The sequence below is a fragment of the Scyliorhinus canicula genome, chromosome 1 (assembly GCF_902713615.1).
Source record: "Scyliorhinus canicula chromosome 1, sScyCan1.1, whole genome shotgun sequence".
In the NCBI taxonomy this organism is placed as follows: Eukaryota; Metazoa; Chordata; class Chondrichthyes; order Carcharhiniformes; family Scyliorhinidae; genus Scyliorhinus; species Scyliorhinus canicula.
In genome coordinates this window covers 72,722,765-72,744,706 of record NC_052146.1, presented here as the reverse complement: position 1 = coordinate 72,744,706, position 21,942 = coordinate 72,722,765, and the positions used below count along the sequence as shown (strand labels likewise).

Here is a 21,942-nt window from a genome sequence, read left to right as displayed (position 1 = left end):
TTCTGAACTTCCTATCATGGTCTGTCTGAAAAGTACAGAATTCCATCCTAACTGCAGCCTGTGATGCATCCCACTTGCATTCAAATGTGAAAATGGTGCGGTGTGCAAAAATAATGAACTGATTAAAAGTAAACTGGGAAAATTTCAACCAAACCTGGGGTGAGGTTCCTGAACCATGTGAATGTGCCAAGTTCAGCTGACAAACCATGTGCGCACGCATCAACGCACGTGTACGCACACCAACATTTCAATATTTAAAGTTGCTACCTGTAATTTGTAGTGGAAAATAATGATGAACAAACGGATTTGTGGAACTATGGAATAAACAGAGTTGAAAAGTGTATGAGCCATAAGCATGATGTAATGGTAATCTGCATACGGGCAGGTTGTCTTGTTTCTCTATGCTTTGTGCTCTTACGCTTTGCTTTTCAGTTGCTCAGAGGAGTCTCTTGTTTTAATGAACAATATAACACTGAGAAAGAATACATGCAGTAGTTTCCTGTTGCCTTCCTGCCATATGCTTAACGGAAACGCAAGTCCTTTCCTGAAAGGATCCTCTGCCTGTGAACCGCCATTGTCCTTTGAGATTCAACTTCTTGTGTCAGATGTTACACAAGTATTAATTGCATTGCTTCCTTGCCTAATCTGCTCACTAAAAGCAGAATAACAAGGTGGTTTACTTGGTTTGTAACAGAACATAATTTTTATCGGAAGCGATGTTGAGCCTCACAAAGGAGACAGACTGGAAGGAAAATGCTTTGCCAATGACCCCAACTGCTAAATGTGATATGTGATACTGAGGCATGCAGCAGCAGCATCTCCGGCTTTATCTCTGCTAAGTTGGCTGATGTCGGGGTGGTGGTCGGGGCACAAACGTTGCCCGTCACCTCAATGAGAGCAAAATCTTTGTGAAGGGCAGCACGGTAGCATTGTGGATAGCACAACCGCTTCACAGCTCCAGGGTCCCAGGTTCGATTCCGGCTTGGGTCACTGTCTGTGCGGAGTCTGCATATCCTCCCTGTGTGTGTGTGTGTGTGGGTTTCCTCCGGGTGCTCCGGTTTCCTCCCACAGTCCAAAGACGTGCAGGTTAGGTGGATTGGCCGTGATAAATTGCCCTTAGTGTCCAAAATTGCCTTTAGTGTTGGGTGGGGTTACTGGGTTATGGGGATAGGGTGGAGGTGTTAACCTTGGGTAGGGTGCTCTTTCCAGGAGCCGGTGCAGACTCGATGGGCCGAATGGCCTCCTTCTGCACTGTAAATTCTATGTAATTCTATGTATAAAAAAAAGAGGGAAAATTGTAGTTAAATCCTGACTGCTATTTAACGTTCCCTACAATAAGTGGGATCGGTGTAATTGCCCCATACGGTGTTAGTCTACTAAATTCATTGCAGAACTGAGGGAGTGCTGTATAGCTGGAAGTGCTACCTTTTGGATGAAATATTAAACTGGTGAATGTGAAAGAACAGCATGGCATTACTTGAAGACGAGCAGGGAGTTCTCCCAGTAGCCTGACAAACATTTGTCATTGACTCAAAATCACAAAAGAAGTATATTATCTGGATGTTTATCTCAGTTTGTGGATCCTTGCTGTGCAGTTTTGTCTTTTTCCTATACTACAGTGGTAATATTTCAACAGTACTTAATTAGTTATGACTGGGATTATATTGTTTTTGGACTGTCCTTTAGTGGAAGGCATCATATAAATAAAAGTGCTTTCTTTTATTATTCAGACATGCACAAGAGCACATGCAACATTATACACTAGGAAGGGTAAAAGGGTAATTAAAGATGGCGGGTGTACGTGAAACGGCTTGGATTTATATAGTACCCCTCATGTGAAAGAATATGAAATGTTTTGCAAGAGAGAGTTACATCCCAAGCAGGGAATGACTTAGGGTAGAGAGCCAAAAGCATTAGACAATGGGATCGATCATAAGCTTTTAAGAGGGAGGTGGATGGGAAGGCAAAGTATTTTTGTAACGTTACAAAGTGCAAATAATGGTTGAATGGCCCTTTAATTGCAATAAACTAGAATTCAAGCTTTTATCTCTTGTCAGAAGAATAGTGGAATTTCTAAATTGGGGACCTCACATCCTATCCCTCCAAACCTCCTGTCCCTCACCTTGAACTTGTCCCCTTGTGACTGACCTTTCAACGGCTGCTCTCTATCCACCCTGTACATTTCCCCCCCCCCCCCCCATAATCTTGTACACCCCAATCAGTTTGCCCCCTAATTGTCCTTGAGAAGATGGTAGTGAGCTGCCTTCTTGAACTGCTGCAGCCCCTGTAGTGTAGGTACACCCACTGTACTGTTAGGGAGGGAGTTTGAGGATCATGACCTAGTGACAGTGAAGGAATGGCAATACATTTCCAAGTCAGGATGATGAGGCTTGGAGGAGGGGAACTTCACCTGGTATTACGAGCCAGAGTTTAGAGAACCCCAAAATGTATCATGGAGTTCATCTGACCCACAACTTTTGATAGATTGTGGTTGTGGGGAGCACACAGCTTACTTTACAGGTGTGGTGCCACAGAGAGCTAAAATACTTTTACATTAAAACAATGTTTACTTATGAAACCAGTTAACACTTTATAAACCCACAGCAAACATCTTAACAACGATCAACGCCAATCATCCCCACAGATACAATATTCTATAAGTAACCCTTAACCTTTCCTTGCAAAATCCATAAGACAGAAGACTCTTTTTAACAGAGATCAGATTCAAATTCTCTACTGAGAGTAGTTATCACTTAGAACTCACCCAAATGATCTGGAGACAGTCTTTAGATTACAGAGAGATCCTTATACAGCTGCTTGCTTTTCCTGCGGCTATCCAGCTCTCAAAACAAAACTAAAACACACCCTGTAGCACACAGCCCAAAGCGAAAGTAAAAGCAGACACAGCCCAGCTCCACCTACTCTCTGACATCACTGCAGCCATTTGACAACACCCATTTCTTAAAGGTACTCATCACATGATACTGGTGATGTTCCCATGCATCTGCTGCCCTTGTCCTTTGAGAGTTGGCAGCACTCTTGCCAGTGAGCCAGAACGTTAAAGTCCCATTCCAGGAATTAAGCACAACAATCGAGGCTGATATTCGAGACCAGAACTGAGGGAGTGTACACTGACAGAGGTGCGGTTTTTCAGATTAAAATTCTTCATTTGCCCCTCAAGTAGATACTAAAGATTTTATGGCACCAGCACTATTTTGAAGAGGAGCAGGGGGATTGTCCTGTATCTTGGCCTCCAACAATATTGCAAAAACAGAATATCAGGTCATTATCACACATGTTTGTGGTGCAGAAATTTGCTACTGTGTTTCATATGTTACAACCATGACTGCACTTCAAAAAGTACTTAATTAATTGGTTGTAAGCGCTTTGGAATTTCTGATGGTTGTAAAGGGCGTGATATAGTGCTGGTTTAGCACAGGGCTAAAGAGCTGGCTTTTAAAGCAGCCCAAGGCAGGCCAGCAGCTGGTTCAATTTTCGTACCAGCCTCTCCGAACAGGTGCCGGAATGTGGTGACTAGGGGCTTTTCACAGTAACTTCATTTGAAGCCTAATTGTGACAATAAGCGATTTTCATTTCATTTCATAAATGCAAGTCTTGACTTATTTTTAGTTCTGAATTAGCTAACTTTTTGAATAGTGAATATCAATTGTTAGACCATTTGAAACATGAACGTTCAAAGTGATGAAGGCATCACTTTCTGTAGCAAAGTGGGTGAGGTAGGGAGTTGAAATTGGCAATGCACTGGAGAAAGGAGGTGTGGGGGATGGGCTCCATGGGATTCCTGGCTCTGCTTCCCAAAAAGGCACATGCTTGTTTATCATCTGGGTCAACCTTATCAAATACCTCTGCTGATTAAATCACTACTAGGGCAACATTGCTGACAATTGAACAGTGACTTTAGCATTATCTTATATGTTTGGAATAAAATACATTTATGAAAAGTTACAACACATGAACAATTTGGGAAACAAACTTCCCAACATAACTACAGCTTGTACAAAGTTTTCCTGTTTTTCGCCCTAACTCCCGCGATGAACAACTCCTCAAACATGGTCACCTTGACTCAAAACCCACCTCTGAACCCCTTAACTCGTATTTGATCTTTTCGAGCCGAAGAAAGTCATATAAATCATCCAGCCAGGCCCGACCCTCGGTGTCGTTGCTGACCGCCACTCAAATAAAATTAATTGCTGGGCAATTAGTGGTGAAGGCCTTTCTGCTTTTCTCCCCTCCATCAGCTCCGGCTTCTCTGATATCTTAAATATCACCATCAAAGGGTCTGGCTCAACCTCCTCCCCCATTATCCTTGCTAGCGCCGCGAACACTCCCGCCCAGAATTTCTCCAACTTTTTGCAGCCCCAGAACATGTGTGAGATTCGCTGGTCCCCGTCCACACGTTTCACACTCGTCTGCCACCCGCTGAAAGAATCAACTCATTCTTGCCCATGTCATATGTACCCTGTGTACGACCTTGAACTGTATCAGGCTTATCCTTGCGTACGAGGAGGTCGCATTTGCCCTTCATAGCACATCATTCCATACTCCTCAGCTTATCTCTCCTCCCAGCCCCCTTCCCACTTCTCCTTAATCTTTTTTTTATAAGTTTAGAGTGCTCAATTAATTTTTTCCAATTAAGGGGCAATTTAGTGTGGCCAATTCACCTACCCTGCACATCTCCTTAATCTTCACAACCCGCTCACCTCCCTGTGTTCCCAGCCAGCTGTATATGTCTTTGATCCTGTCCTCTGCTTCCACGTCCGGAAGCAACAGTTGCTCCAGCAGGGTACACCTCGGCAACCTGGGGAATCTCTGTGGTACTGAAAACGGGCTGAGAAGATACACATAGGCCAGGAACAGAAACTGTCTCATGAGGTCCTGGCTGGAATTGACGCTGGTCATCTGCAAGAGCATGCAATTCAAGGCATAAACTTGTTATTGCTATATGGACTGTGTGATTACCCATTCCAATATGTAACAAACTTCCAGACACGGGTGATCAACTTTGCAGCAGGACGAATAACAGACTCCATGATGAGCTGATGGCTGGACAGACAAGGGAGTTTCAAAGGACAATGGGCCTTGATTGAATCAATGGATAAACAGGAGTATCCTGTCTTTTCCATGAAGAAGTTGGGGTTTGGATAGGACAATAGCCAGTGGTGGGCATATACCTATGACTCAATCCTAGCATACCAGTACAAAGAAAGGAACATCGAACAGATCTTCAACGATAACCTGGGAGTCAGGCACAACCATCGCAAGAAGAAAGGACCCTGGGAAGACATCCACATTGAGAGATTGTAGCCTGGCCAGCCTCCTTACCCAAGTGCGGGTAAAACATGAAGCTCAGCTGTGAGTCTGAGTCATATTTTGTTGAGTAAGAGAATTATGAATAAAATTGCGTTAAACTGTGAACCTGTTTTTCCTTTGTTCATCTCGCACATAAGGGCACCTTGGTAAAACTTTGGAGTAAGTAAACTGATCTAAAGTGTCAGAGGTTTTGCAGGCAAACACTCCGCGCGCCCTTACCTGAGGGTACCTAAACTCTCGCAGGAGCTCTACCCATTCCTTCAATTCATCTATACTGGCAAACTCTTCTTCCAGATACAAATCCCTCACCTTAACCAGTCCCACTTCTCTCCACTTCCTATACATGCCATCTACACACACACACACACACACACACACACCCCCCCCCCCCCGCAAACTCTCAACTATGGTTTTCACACAACGGCATTAACACCGACATCCCCTCCATCCTAAAGTGTCTCCTCAGCTGGTTCTAGATCTTCACCATGGACTGAACAACCGGGCTCCCTGAGTACCTGCTTGGTGCTATTGGCAACGCTGCCGTCACCATAACCCTCAAGCTGGACTCCCTACAAGATTCCTCCTTCATCCTAACCCATACTACCCCCTCTCCTTCCCACCATTGCCTCACCTTTTCCACGTTTGCCGCCTAATAGTAGTGTAGCAGGTTCGGCAACGCCAACTCTCCGTACTGCCTCTGCCTCTGTAACAGCGTCCTCTTAACCCGCGGCACCTTCCCTGCACATACTATGTCCAAAATAATTTTGTCCAGTTTTCGAAAGAAGTCCTTCGGTATAAAGATCGGGAGTGTCTGGAATATGAACAGGAACGGAATATGAACAGGAACCTCAACAGAATGTTCATCTTCACTACTTGGCACTCCCTGCCAAAGTCAGTGCCGCGTGTCCCACCTCTTGAGATCTTTCCTACCTCCTCCACCAGGGGGCAGCACTGTAGCATAGTGGTTAGCACAGTTGCTTCACCGCTCCAGGGTCCCAGGTTTGATTCCTGGCTTGGGTCACTCTGCGCGCGTGCGTGCGGTCATCGTCCCCGACAGCTCCCCCTTGTTCCAATGCCCCATTCAACACCCCCCAAGGGATGTGGTGCCAGGTCCGTTGCAAACACCGTATTCAATTACACCTCTCATCCCCAGGGACTCCTCTAGCACCTTCTTCTCTTTCCACAACTGTGGAAACTCCAGTCTGTCTAACAACTGTCCCATATCCCCCTCTTCACCTCCCTGGGGAGGGCAGCTGTCCTATCTCCCTCTCCCTTGTCAGCCTATCAAATTGCCTCTGTAATTTGTTCCTCTTCACCAATTCCTCCGTGGTGCGCATCCTCGAGTACTCCCTATCTACCTCCACTATCTCATTCATTTTCCTCCCTCCTTTCCATATCCGCATGTGTCTTGAATGAGATAATCACCCCTTGGACCACCGCTTTTAGCGCTTCCCAAAATGTGGCCGCTGACACCTCCCCGTTTTGGTTAAATTCTACATAATCTTTAATCACAGCCCTCACTTTGTCACAAAACCCGTTATCTGCTAACAACGCCAAATCAAGCCTCTACCCCACCTCTGCTACCGTCCCGATCTAAGCCCAATCTCCAGCTAATGGGGCGCGTGGTCCGAGATTACTATCTCCACGTACTCTACCCCCTCCACTCCGACCAAAACCTCGCAGCTCACAGAAAAGTAAATTCTGGAATATACCCTGTACACGTGCAGGTTAAAAAAAAAAAAGGAATTCTCCCTTCCCCCTGGGTTCTCGAAGTGCCACGGGTCCACCCTACCCATCTTTTCCATAAACCCACCAAACTCCTTTGCCGTTCGTATCCTACCCATTGACCTGGGGCTTGATATATCTACGCTCGGCTCTGAGGGCATAATTAAAATCTTCTGCTATAGTCAACTGGTGTGTGGCCAAGTCCAGGATTGCTGCCAGCAAATCCCTCATAAAACCTACATCGTCCCAATTCCGTGCATACACATTCATCAATACCACTGGCGTCCCCTCAAATACCCCACTCACCATCACACATCTCCCAACCGGTCCCTCAATTCCTTTGCGCTTATAAACCCCGATTTCTTACTCATCAAAATTGCCACCCCCAAGGGCAGCATGGTGGCACAGTGGTTAGCATTGCTGTCTATGGTGCTGACGACCGGGTTCGAGTCCTGTCCCTGGGTCACTATCTGTGTGGAGTTTGCACATTCTCCCCGTGTCTGCGAAGGTTCCGCCCCACAACCCAAAAGATATGCAGGATAGGTGAATTGGCCATGCTAAATTGCCCCTTAATTGGAAAAAAAATAATTGGGTACTCTAAATGTGCTTTTTTTTTCATTGCCACCCCTGCAACTTTGAACCAAACTCCAAGTTGAAAACCTGACCCACCCACCCCTTCCTTAGTCTAACCTGGTCCTTCATGCGGAGGTGCATCTCCTGCAGAAATATCACCTCCCCTTTTAAGCTCCTAAGGTGCGCAAAGACCCGAAATCCTTTGACCGGTCCATTGAGCCCTTGCACCTTCCACATTAACAGCCTTGCCGGGGACTTGCGCCTCCATTTCCCTCTACTGTCTACCACCCTCCCCTTTTGGCTTGACCCCGGTTAATTTCACCCGATACTTGGCCCATCCAAGAGGCCCTTTTCTCCACCCCTGACCATGTTTCTTCTCCAATCTCACCTCGTCGCATGACACACACACACACACACACACACACACACCCCCCCCCCCCCCCCCCCCCCCCCCACAGTCACCTCTCTCAGCCTTCTTCCTCACCTCACTTCCATTCACCAGCATTACCTGACAGCGTGGAAACTTCTGCCCAAAGACTTCTTCTACTGACCCCCATCCTCACCTCTCTATTCTGGGAAGAAGGCTCCCTGCTTGTTTCACCTTCCCCCATCCAAACCCAAGACTCATCTTGAACCTTCGCTAAGAACAAACAAAAGGAAAAAAACAGTCTCAGGCAGAAAAGAGAGAGATGGGGTGAGCCATTCGTTACAAACGTTTCACCCCTGCTATCCTTTTGTGAACCCAACAGTAAAAAAGAAAAAAAAACCTCCACATCGGAGGAAAAGAAAATCCCCCCCACTCCCTCCAACCCCCACTCTACCTGTATTCCCAATTACTTCAGAGTGCCAGCAACTCAGTCTCCCAGAATTGTTCAGCTCCGTTCTCTCCCCAGTTTATGCTCCTTGATAGTCATTGGCTGCTTCTGGGGTCTCTCCATCGAGCCCTTTGGGGGTGCCAAAGCCCCTTCGATGTCCTTCAAGTGATCCTCCTGCATCTCCTTCATTTTCCTTGATGAAAGTCATCAATTATTTCATCTGGGGCTTTGCTACTTGCAATAGCCTTTCCCCCTCTGCTGTCCTTTCACTCGCTGCTCAGCCACAGGTCTCTTCCAACTCCTTGGCCAGGTCTTTCAACCTTCTGCCGGGTTTGGTAGCCAGCAGACATACCACTCCCGGGGGGAACTCCTCCTCCGACCTTCAGCTACACTTTTCTGTCGAAGTTCCACCCAATTTTGGGTCAAAAGAGTTCTTTTCATCGCCTTCAAGCAGAAACTGTCCTGTGTGCAACCACTCACACTATGGCCCCCACTGCATGTCCGCCTTTAGCATTATCAGTATTGAACCATAGGAAACTGCAAGTGATCTAGGATTTGACGTTGCCCAAAATATCAGTGCAGTAACAGCTTTGAAGTGAACAATGGTGATGAAGTAGAAACCCTGTACCATCAGCATATGTTTAAAGGCTGACCTTGTATATGCAGCAAACATTTGGAAATTGGCCCTAGACTTGCTGATGATGATGCTGATGGGTAGGATGTAGAGTATAAATAGAAAGGCATCAAGGATCTATCCGTGCACACACCAAAATTGACTGGGCATGAGGGAATAAATTTTGTTGCAATTTACTAAGTGTTGGTACACCCAAGAGAACAATCAAGGATGGCTAAAGGCAATCAGTCGTACCATAAAACCATAAGATTTGGAGCAGGATTAGGTAGTTCAGACTATCGAGTCAGCCATTTGATCATGGCTGATATGTCCCTCATCTCCATTCTCCTGCCTTCCCCCAATAACCCCTGATCCCCTTATTAAGCAAGAACACCAGATTTGTGCTCGAGGTGCTATTGCCTACAGGACTACAGACCAAGAGCTGGAAGGTGGAATTAGACAGAATACTTATTTCTTAGAACATAAGAACTAGGAGTAGGCAAGTTAGCCTCTTGAGCCTGCTCCACCGTTCAATACCGTTCAATATGATTATGACTGATTTCATCATGGCCTCAACTCCACCACCCTGTCCACTCTCAGTCACCCTTCAACCCATTACTAATTTTAAAAAATCTATAACTCCTTAAATTTACACATTATCCCAGCATCCACCGCACTTTCTCCTCATCTGTTTAACTTTGCGACCCCTTATCCTGAGACTATGACCCATCATTCTAAAATGCCCTACAAGAGGAAGCATCCACCCAATGTCTACCTGATCCATACTGTTTACCATATTGTATACCTCCATTTGATCTCCCCATATTCTTCTAAATTCTACGGACTATAGGCCTAAACTGCTCAATCTCTCTCCATAAGGCAAACCCCTCATTGCTGGAATCAATCTCGTGAACCTTCTCTGAACTGCCTCCAATGCCACTATCTCTTTCCTCAAATAAGGGGAGAAAACTGTTCGCAACAATACTCCAGATCAGTCTCACTAATGCCTTGTTCAGTTGCAACAACACTTAGTTACCTTTTATACTGTATTCCTTTAGCTGTAAATGCCAACATTCCATTTGCTTTCTTCATTACCTGCTATACCTGCATGCTCGTCTTCTGTGACTCGTGCACGAGGATACCCAGAGCTCTCTGCACCACAGCACCCCAAAATTTTCCCCATTTAGATAATAAGTTGCCTTTCCATTTTTCCACCCAAAATGGATGACCTCACCCTTATCCAAATTAAACTCCATCTGCCACATTTTGGCCCAGTCACCTAATCTATCTATATCCATTTGGAAGATTCTTATTTTCTCATTGCAGCTTACTGTCCCACCTATTTTGGTGTGATCTGCAAATCTGGCTGTAGAATCTTCTATCTCTATTCAGGTAATTAATATACATTGTAATAGCTGGGGCCCAAGGACTGAACCCTGTGGTATCCCACTAGTTACATCCTGCCAACCAGAGAAATACCTATTTATCTCAACTCTGACTTCTGCTGTCAGCCACTCTTCTATCCAAGCTATTAAATTACCCCTAACCACATAATATTATTAACACTGCAATGAAGTTACTGTGAAAAGCCCCTAGTGCCATATTCTGGCACCTACTGAGGGATAATTCAGAATGTCCAAATTACCTAACTGCGTCTTTCGGGACTTGTGGCAGGAAACCGGAGCACCTGGGGGAAGCTCACTCAGACACTGGGAGAACGTGCAGACTCTGCACAGACAGTGACCCAAGCCAGGAATTGAACCCGAGACCCTGGCGCTGTGAAGGAAGAGTGCTAACCACTATGCTACCGTGATCGAACCTTCTGTATTTACCTTCTGTGCAGCACCTTATCAAATGCCTTTCGGAAATCCAGATATCTACATCTCCAGGATCCCCGTTATCCACTTGGCTTGTTAAATAGAACAGTACAGCACAGTACAGGCCCTTCGGCCCACGATGTTGTGCCGACCACTTATCCTAATCTAAGATCAACCTAACCCAACCCTTCAATTTTCTGCTGTCCATTAGCCTGTCCAAGAGTCGCTCAAATGTCCCTAATGACTCTGACTCCAACATCTCTGCGGCAGTGCATTCCACGCATCCGCCATTCTCTGTGTAAAGAACCTACCTCTGACATTTCCCCTATGTCTTCCTCCAATCACCTTAAAACTATGTCCCCTCGTGATAGCCATTTCCGCCCTGGGGAAAAGTCTCTGGCTACCCACTCTATCCATGCCTCTCATCATCTTGTACACCTCTATCAAGTCACCTCTGCCTTTCGCTCCAGTGAGAAAAGCCCCAGCTCCCTCGACCTTTCTTCATAAGACATGTCCTCCAGTCCAGGCAGCATCCTAGTAAATCTCTGCATCCTCTCCAAAACATCCACATCCTCCCTATAATGAGGTGACCAGAACTGGGCACAATATTCCAATTGTGGTCGAACCAGGGTTTTACAAAGCTGCAGGAAAATCTTGCGACTCTTAAACTCAACCACCTTGTTAATGAAAGCCAACGCACGATACGTCGTCTTAACACCCCTGTCAGCCTGGGGGGCAACTTTGAGGGATCTATGTACGTGGACCCCAAGATCCCTCTGTTCCTCCACACTTCCAAGAATCCTGCCTTTAACCCTGTATTCAGCATTAAAATTAGACCTTGAATCACTTCACATTTATCTAGGTTGAACTCCATCTCTTGTCATCCAAGGCTCCTTCACCTTACCATTCCTTCCTCGTCTCAGTGGGACAAAACTATCCAGCACTTGCAGCAGGTGCTCCTTAAACAATCCCCACATTACTGTTGTGCATTTCCCCAAGAACAACTGTTCCCACTTTATTTTCCTAAGCTTCTGTCTAATAGCAGTACAATTTCCCCCCGCCCCAATTAAATACCTCCCTATACTGTCTGTTCCGATCTGTCTCCATGACACTTTAACACATTCCACTGTGTATAACTTTGCCCTATCAACTGTCTATCCCTCCTCACAGACTCGCTGCATACTATTTCTGCCTGTTCAACAGCTACCCTAACCATCTTCGAAGAACTCTAGCAAATTAGTCAAACATGATTTTGTTATATAGATTATATAGAATTTACAGTGCAGAAGGAGGCCATTCGGCCCATCGAGTCTGCACCGGCTCTTGGAAAGAGTACCCTACCCAAGGTCCACACCTCCACCCTATCCCCATAACCCAGGAACCCCACCCAACACCAAGGGCAATTTTGGACACTAAGGGCAATTTAGCATGGCCAGTCCACCTAACCTGCACATCTTTGGACTGTGGGAGAAAACCGGAGCACCCAGAGGAAACCCACGCACACACGGGGAGAATGTGCAGACTCCGCACAGACAGTGACCCAAGCCAGGAATCTAACCTGGGACCCTGGAGCTGTGAAGCAATTGTGCTATCCACAATGCTACCGTGCTGCCCTAAATTTGCCCTTCATAAAACCATGCTGATTGATTGCATTTTGTCTTTCCAAAATGTCCTGATATTACTACTTTAATAATTGATTCTAACAATTTCCCAACAATAGATGTTGAATTGGCTGGCCTGTAATTTCATACATTTTGCCACCCACCCTTTTTTGAATAATGGCGATACATTAGCATTTTTCCAATCCACAAGAACCTTTTCTGTGACGTGGCATTTTGGAATATTATAACCAATGGATCCACTATTTCCTTTAACACTCCAGGACAGTCATTTTCCAACCCAGGGTCGCAACCTGCGGGTGGGTCGCTGGCAGGTGTTGGGAGGGTCACGGGCCAAGCATCACAGCGTTCCTGATCATGAGAAGTAGTATTGCCCAATGGCCACAGCCTGCTTTTAATATTATCAGTCACGACCGTCTTTCAGAATGTCAGCTGTCCTGCACATGCGTGTCCCTTCAGCAGTGTGCAGGCCCGGAGCCCAGTGGGGAAGACCACCTCCTCCTGATGCGGCGTGTTGACCCAGGAGCAGATTTATTTTAAACCGATGGGAGTCTTCCTCCCCAGAGCAGCGGCAGAGAGCAGACCACACGCCTTGAACACTGACGCCACATGCCCTGGGCTGAAGAGAGACTCCTCCATTTTGTTAGCTGCAAGCAACAGGACTGAAGAATTTAAAATGGATCATTTTGTAATAAGGAAGAGAGGGCCAGAGGCACAAACAGGCCAGAATCTCTCAACTAAATCTGCTGGAGAGAGCTGCACAGGAGAGTCCATGGCAGGACAAAGCAGTGCTGGTGTGAATATATCGAGTTTGAGGACAAACCTCTTGTTTTTTTTTTAAATGATGCTGCAAGAACTTAAATTGTCAGCTGAAGTCCTCAGCAGAAATGTTGCAATTGAACGATAAAGTACAATTAGCTTCTTCCATCGTAGCTTACCATGTAGCTAAAGAGAAAATGCCCTACACTGCAGCAGATAGATTAAATCTGCCTGCAGCAATAGACATAGTTCTGTAGCAGAGGTTAGCTGACAAAGTGAAATGCATCCCAATTAGTGATGACTTAGTGGCTCGCCGAATTTGTAATATTGCTGAGAATTTAGAAGCCCAGCTTGCTTCTCCTTTATAATCAGCACAGGAGTTCTCTACAACTGGATGAAGGTACAGACATTTCAGATTGTGCAACCTTGCTAGTTTATATTAGGTCTGTTTGGTATAATGAATTTGTTGAGCATTTGCTGTGCTGTGTGACATTACCAACCTACATGACTGGCGCAGTAATTTATGAAGCATTGAATAGTTGGAAAGTCTGGACTCGACTGGGGTCATTGCAGAGGAATCACAAGTGATGGAGCAGCTAACATGACTGGGAAAAACAGCGGAGTTTATAATTTTAGAGTACCCAATTATTTTTTTTCCAATTAAGGGGCAATTTAGTGTGGCCAATCCACCTAACCTGCACATCTTTGGGTTGGGGGGTGAAACCCACGGAGACACTGGGAGATTGTGCAAACTCCACACAGACACGTCACTCAGGGCCGGGATCGACCCTGGGTCCTCAGTGTGATAGGCAGCAGTGCTAACCACTGCGTCACCATGCCGCCCAAAACAGCGGAATTCTAATCGGGATTAAGGAGGCAGCTGGTCAGGGCATTGTTTGGAATCATTGTTTTATTCACCCATGAGGCATTGGCATCGAAAGGAATTGTGAAAGTCGAGAATTTCATTAAACGCAGCGCACTCGTTATCAAACTTTTTTGAGACTTTGTTCCACTATGGGGGCTGAGCACACACATTTATCATTCCACATAGAGATATGTTGGCTGTCAGAGTTTATGAACTGAGGTATCAAATCCACATTTTCCTCCTTGAGGAATCGTCCCCTCTGGCTGATTCGTTTGCTGATGAAACTTGGATGGTACTCATGTCTGACCTTGCAGACATATTTTTAATTCTAAATGAACCGAACTTCCTTGCAAGGGAAGGATGATTATTGCTTTTGGCACTGTGAAGAAATCGATGCTTTCCAAAAGTCATTGAAAGTTCGGCAGATGTGAGTGCAAAGCCAAAGCTAAAACATATTCCCCACACTGCAAGGACACATCGAAGAAAACAGTGTTAGTAAGGGAACTGTCAATAGCCTGGCAAGCTGTATTCAGTCGCACCTGGGTGCGCTGATCAAAGGTTTTTGTTGCCACTTTCCAGAGGAGAAGTTTCAGATTTTGAGAGAAAAGGTGGGTGAAAAATCCTTTTGAGTTTGAGACCCTAGATTCAATTATTAACTTGCAGCTGACTCCAAATGAAGAAAATGCACTTCTGTGCCTCACCTGTGACAGCACATTAAAAACACAGTACAGCCAATGAGGATGTCAGCATTTGGAGTTGCGTCTCCGAGGAGTATCCGGAGCTTTTGTTGCTTTGCCCTCCACAACAATCTACATATACGAGGTTGGATTTTCTGTTCTCACAAAGATGAAGACAGCACAAAGGAGCCGGTTGAACTCTGCGCCTGATATGAGCACAGCCCTCTCTTCCTGTGAACCTGATTGGATTGAGGTCATGAGGACCAAGCAGGCTCACCTGTCACATTAAAGGTAAGAGAAAATGGTAGGGCGTAGAGGTTGGCCGGTGTAGGTCGCAAAGGTCTGCAGGCGTGGGTCCTGCAGGATGGCCTGTTGGTAAAAATGGATCCTGGGCAAAACAGTTTGAAAAACACTGCCCTGGCATGTAGGCCATCAGGCCCTGTCTGCCTTCAATCCCAATAGTTTGTTGAGTACTGTTTCCCTATTGATGCTGGTGTTCCAAAGCTCTTTCTGAATTACTTGTTCCTATAGGTATGATACTAGCGTCCTCCACCGTGAAAACTGAGGCAAAATATTGATATAGCATCTCTTGCCATTTCTGTGTTCCCCACTATTAACTCTCCAGTTTCATCTTCCAAGGGACCAACATTCACTTTACTGATTCTCTTCCCTTTTATGTACTTCTTGAGGCTTTTGCAATCCTTTTTGATTTTTTGCGCTAGCTTTCTTTCATAATTTACCGTGGGTATTCTTATTACATTTTTAGTAACGCTTTGTTTATGTTTGAAAGCTTCCCAATCTTCCAGCCTGCCACTGGCCTTTGCGACATGGTATACCATGCATTTATACATGCCATACATGCATCATGGCAAACAGGATGTGCAAGCCAGATTTTTATGTCTGCATGTTCCTCCCCTCAATTGCCACCATAATTTCCACACTATCTGCTGATCTAAATCAATTAGGAGTTGTCTGTTTAAAAGTGTTCAAAAATCTTTTTAATTCTTCCTTTAGGAATCTACCGCCTGTCCTTGCTGCTGCGTTGATTCATACTGCTATTGCACATGTGCTACAATTGGATGTCTCTATATTTAAAACCAAAAAGGAACCTGATCAAGATGCAGAAAAGCTTGTCTGTAAGTATTTGCATTATATATTTTTTAGAAACAATGTTTTTGAATATGTTAAAACTAATGCTTTCTCTATATAGCATTGCTTCAGTACCATCTTTTGGGGTGATGAATAGCTAACAAATATCTACAGTGCATCCACTGAGAAGCATAAATGTCTTACAACACCAGGTTAAAGTCCAACAGGTTTGTTTGGAATCACGAGCTTTCGGAGTGCAGCTCTTTTATCAGGTGAGTAACTCACTTGATGAAGGAGCTGCGCACCCAAACCTCGTGATTCCAAACGAACATTTTGAACTTTAACCTGGTGTTGTAAGACTTCTTACTGTGCCCACCCCAGTCCACGCTGGCATCTCCACATCAAGCATAAATGCCTGAGTAGTAATGGGAACTATTCCATCACCTGCTTGCATATTTTTTCTGGAGCAGGTGTTGCAGAGGTAAGAAATAGGAGTTTAATGAGACAATGGCTCACTTCCGGTGGTGACCATGAAGTGAGTGGTCGCACATTTGGTGGCTCCTGCTCATTCAGTTTTTTCAGCCCTTTTCCCGAGCTAACAAGTGGATGTAAGGCGGAATAAAGGTGCAGGGGAGCGAGAAGAAAAGATTTACCCTCTGGTGTATGGAGCTGAGGGCCAGAATTGGTCCAAAGAGAGGGGACCAGACGTTTGGAGCTGGTGCGGCAGCAGGGAAATGCATTTGACGTAGTCTACTTGGACTTCAGGAAGGCGTTTGATAAGGTCCCACATGGAGACTAATAGCAAAGATAAGAGCCCATAAGATCCATGGAAATTTGGCAATTTGGATCCAAAATTGGCTGAGTGGCAGGAAGCAGAGGCTGCTGATCGAGGGTGTTTTTCTGACTGGAAGCCTGTATTCAGTGGGGTCCCACAAGTTTTTGTTTTAAATAGAGTACCCAATTACTTTTTTGTCCAGTTAAGGGACAATTTAGCGTGGACAATTCACCTAACCTGCACATCTTTGGGTTGTGGGGGTGAAACCCACGCATTGACGGGGAGAATGTGCAAACTCCACACAGACAGTGACCCAGGGTCGGGATTTGATCCCGGGTCCTCAGCAGTGTAGACTGCAGTGCTAACCACTGCCACGTTCCGCCCCGGGAGTCCCACAGAGTTTGGTGTTGGGTCCCGTGCTGTTTGTGGTTTATATAAATGATTTAGATATGAATGTAGGAGGTTTGATCTGTAAGTTTACGGATTATACAAAAATTGGGGTGGTTAATAGTGAGGAGGCTAACCTTCGATTACAGGAGAATATTGACGGGCTGGTCAGATAGGCTGATCAGTTGCAAATGGAATTCAATCTGGATACGTTTGTGGTGATGCATTTGGGCAGGATAAACAAAGCAAGAGAATACATGATAGACATCCGGACCTTAGGAAGCACCGAGGATCAGAGGGATCTTGGTGTGCATGTACACTGGTCCCTTAAGGTAGCAGAGCAGGTGGATACAGTGGTTAAGAAGGCATATGGTAAACTTGCATTTCTTAGCTGAGGCATAGAGTTTAAGAGCAGGGAGGTTATGCTGCAACTGTATAAAATGGTGGATAGGCCACAGCTAGAGTAGTGTGTGCAGTTGTGGAATCCACATTATAGGAGGGATGTGATAGCACTGGAAAAGGTGCAGAGAAGATTTATCATATTGTTGCCTGGGCTGGAGAGTGTTGGTTATGAAGAAAGATTGGATAGACTTTGTTTTCCTTGGCGCAGAGGAGTCTGAGGGGGGATATGATTGAGATGTATAAAATTATGAGGGGCGCAGATGGTGTAGACAGGAACAAACTTTTCCTCTTGGTGGAGGGGTCAATGACCAAGAGGCATAGATTTAAGGTAAGGGGCAGGAGGTTTCGAGGGGATGTGAGGAAAAGCTTTTCAATCCAGAGAGTGGTGGCAGTTTGAAATCCGCTGCCTGAAAGGGTGGTGGAGGCAGAGACCCTCTTACATTTAAGAAGTATTTTGAAGTACACTTGCGATCCCAGGGAATACAATGCTGTGGGCCAAGTGCTGGGAAATGGGATTGGAATGGTTATTGGCTGTTTTTGACCAGTGCAGACACAAAAGGGCCGAAGGGTCTTTTCTGAGCTGTGTGACTTGTGGTTGTGAATAGAATTGGACCTGACTGTGATACACCTAATGGTTGATTAGTCTGTGGGCACAGAGTCCAGGATTGTGCATTGTTGTGGTCAGTATCCTGTGAGTTTCCACCATAGTGTAATTGACAGAAAATTGTGAATTGGCAAATGCAGAAGGTGATTAATCCTTCCTCCTTGGTTAGGCTCTCGTACAAAGACTAGCTACTAAAAAAGGTACTGGAAGGCGAGCAGTGTCAACAAAACTATACTCCGCAAGAGTTGGTGCTTTTATGAAAGTAGGGAGAGCATTGGAGAAGAAAATGTTTCATCAGGTGGTCGATACAAACCTTTTTCAGCAGCCACAATATTTGTGTTCCATTTATTTTCTTGAGTTGGAAAATGGAGCACCATACAGGCACTGAGAATATGTGGTACGTTCCTACTATAGTACAAGGATGATTCCCTTGACTGGTGGTGAGAAGTTGTGGTTATGCTTTTGTTGCTGTTTCTTTATCAGCTTTTATTTCAGTTTCCTACACTAGCATCACAAATAAATTCATTCCCTTTAGCTTGTCTGCATAGTTTAATGTCATCTGTTTCATAACACAACCACTCCTTACACCTCCCACGCAGGCTTTTATGGTTCATCCTACCATCTGTGTTCAACTCATGATCTTTGTGAACATAAACTGCACATACAGGAAATTGCAGCATCAGCGTATTTATTATTAAATTAATTTGTGGGACAGAGGCAAGCTGGCTAAGCCAGCATTTATTGCCCCATCATTAGTTGCCATTGAGAAGGTGGTGGTGGCTGCCTTCTTGAACTGCTGCAGACCTTGAGGTGTAGGTACACTCACATGCTGTTGGGGAGGGTGTTCCAAGATTTTGACCCAACAACAGTTAAGAAATGGCGATATATTTCCAAATCAGATGGTGGGTGATTTGGGGGTGAACCTCCAGATGGTGGGCATTTAGAATGAAATCCTCAATTGAAAAGTGATGTTTGAAATATCTGAAGTTCAATGTTTTATCTCGGTCTATTTACATTTACTCCAGTAAATTTCTGATGTCCTGATTAGTGAGGTCTATTAATCTTTCATATTTAAATAATGGTCACATTTTGTTTTCGAAATTTCCAAGCCAATTGGTACGTGTTCGATTCCAGAGGACTCTCTGCATTGACAATGGAATCCCATATCACGTGAATTCATCTGGAGGGTTGGCATGGCTGCTGTTATTACAAAACTTTTGTTGAGTTTCAGAATCACAACCTTTGTTAAATCTGACCAGTCATCAGTGCTGGGTAAATTCCTGCTTGCTTGTCAGTTGAACAAATTGCATACCAGCCTGCCTTAGTGCCTTGAAAATATTGTTATCTGTTGTCATAGGAGCAATAAGTCTTTGGTATTGTATTAAAACTACCCTTTTATCATCAAGGATAAAATGATTAAACAATTGAATTAGTATGAACTGATGGAAGAGAGTCATCATCATCTTTTGTGAAGGGTAGATCACAATTTTGTGAGATCACACAACATGGAGGACACGGGAGTGTGACTTTCAGAAGGCATTTAATAACGTTCCACACAAATTATCAGAAACAAATTAGTGCTCAGAATTGAAGGTAACCTTGTTGTATAGGTTGGTAATTGATTGGACCATATAAATAGTTAGAGCACAGTAAGGGGCCATTTGTCTTTGCTGGCTGTCTGCAAGAGCAACTCTGCTGATCTCACTAAATTGCCCTTCCCACAATGCCCTGCAAATAGTTTTTCTTCAGGTACTTATTTGTTAATTCCCCTTTGAAAGCCACAATTGAATCTCTCTCTCCACCACACTCGGGCAGTGTATTCCAGAACCTAACCTCTTGCTGTGTAAAAACATTTTTCCTCATGCTGGTGTTGGGTCTTTAAGTGGCCTTAAATTGATATCCTCTGGTTCTTGATCCTTCTGCCAATGGGAAAAGTTTCTCTCACTCTGCTCTGTTTAGACCTCATGATTTGTATGCCTCTATCAAAACCTCTCAGCTTTCTCAAAGGAAAGTCCAGCATTTCCAGTCTATCCATGTAGCTGAAGTCCCTCATCCCTGGGACAATTTTTGTAAATCTTTTCTGCTGCTTCTCTAAACATGATCCCTAGAATTGCACATACTACTCTAGTTGAAGGTGAACCAGTTTATTATAAAAGTTTATTAAATTTATCACTTCATAATGTATTTCACATCATTGAAGTATAAATTGCTCACTAATTATTTAGAACCAGCCAATGAGATGCCAGCAATTGACTAATTAAGGTGCCCTTTTTTTCTCAATTCTGATCAAACATGTACTGGTACCCATGACACCAATTAATGCCAAATGGTATACTGAATCATGAAAATCATCACCCAGTCAAGGAAGGTGCTGAGAATGGCAGTCGCTGAATAGGTATTTTGAGTGGATTAAAGATGGAGAATCTGAGAAAAGTGTTGATAAAAATGGCTGACGGTGGCTTAGAAAGAGGAATAGATAGAAATGCTGAGAACACACCTCTTGGTATATTTACGTGATTCACCCAGCAGAAAGCCGAAGGCTTGCCCATATTTGGTCATATTTTTCAAACTCAAGCTAAAATGTTTAGTCATCAAATGAATGGAAATATAAATGACCCATTACAGTTTGGAACCCGCACAGGATGGTTGGTAAGATCCAAGAACCGGTAAGGCATTGCATTTTATAATACTACAGGAGAAGAGCAACTGTCCATGATGAGTGAGCTGCAACACTTCTCGCTGAATTAACCTAGATTTTTACAAAGAGGATATACCAAAGAACAAATCTAAAACTGCAATAAGAAGACCCTGTATTACAAAATAATTATCAGAGAGGACACTGGTGATGCTATGAACCAAAAGTCTCTGCATCATAACTAGTTTGCAAAAGCTAATTCTGCTCATCATTGGAAAATGTGCCAAGCAATACTGCTTCCGTCACCTGAACCTAAAATCACTGGCATGCTTGGAGGCGAGTTCTGCTGGCATGGAGGTCCTCTTCAACACACAATGCCTCAGCATGGTTGGGGAACCTAATGGAATTCTTGTACCTGGAGAAAGTCAAGTACACTGTCAGGGGGTCGGTTTGTCATAGAATTTACAATGCAGAGAGCGGCCATTCGGCCCATCAAGTCTGTACCAGCTCTTGGAAAGAGCACCCCACTTAAGACCACACCTCCACCCTATCTCTATAAACCACCAACCCCACCTAACCTGCACATCTTTGGACTGTGGGAGGAAACCAGAGCACCTAGAGGATGTCTGCACAGACACCCCGGGGGGGGATCGAACTTGGGATCCTGGAGCTGGGGGGGGGGGGGGGGGGGGGGGGGGAAGCTGAAGCCGAATCGAACTTGGGACCCTGGAGCTGTGAAGCAACTGTGCTACGTGCTGCCCCAAAGGATTGCAGGGTTCTACCGGAGATGGCAACAATTCATTATCTACTTTAAGGGATTAATCATCGTCAGTTGCTGAGGGGCGATGGTTTGGGGGTCTGAGTTTTTGTTTCTTTTGTTGAATGTAGTTTATATATTGATGGATGGGTATGGTCGATAGGGATTTTTGTTATGTGTGTTTTGGGTATCATCTACTGGGGGGATTATGGGATTGTTGGAAATCTATTGTATAAATGGAAAGTGTTTGATAAAAATACATATATTTAAAATAAAATCATTGCCATGCCAATACTCGATATCAAAGTCTGGGTGACTTGTTCAGTTTTTGAAGACTCATTGTACGATACATTCCTACCAAGGAATCAAATCAAATAGAGCAAACTACCAAAGTAGGACTCTTGGCTGCTTGACAATTCCCTGCGCATTCACTCCAAGAACCTGGTAACAGAAGAAAGAACACAAATGCGTCTACAATTCAACCCTTGACCAAGGCATT

At 44.7% G+C, this 21,942-nt stretch overlaps 1 protein-coding gene across 1 annotated transcript in view; it reads left to right on the top strand.

Annotated features, from left to right (window-relative positions):
* The window catches only part of ppm1f (protein phosphatase, Mg2+/Mn2+ dependent, 1F), a 118,244-nt gene that overhangs the window by 29,970 nt on the left and 66,332 nt on the right, over positions 1-21,942 (top strand). The window contains 1 exon segment of the mRNA XM_038793186.1: positions 15,809-15,930. Within this exon segment, the coding sequence (XP_038649114.1) occupies positions 15,809-15,930 (122 nt within the window).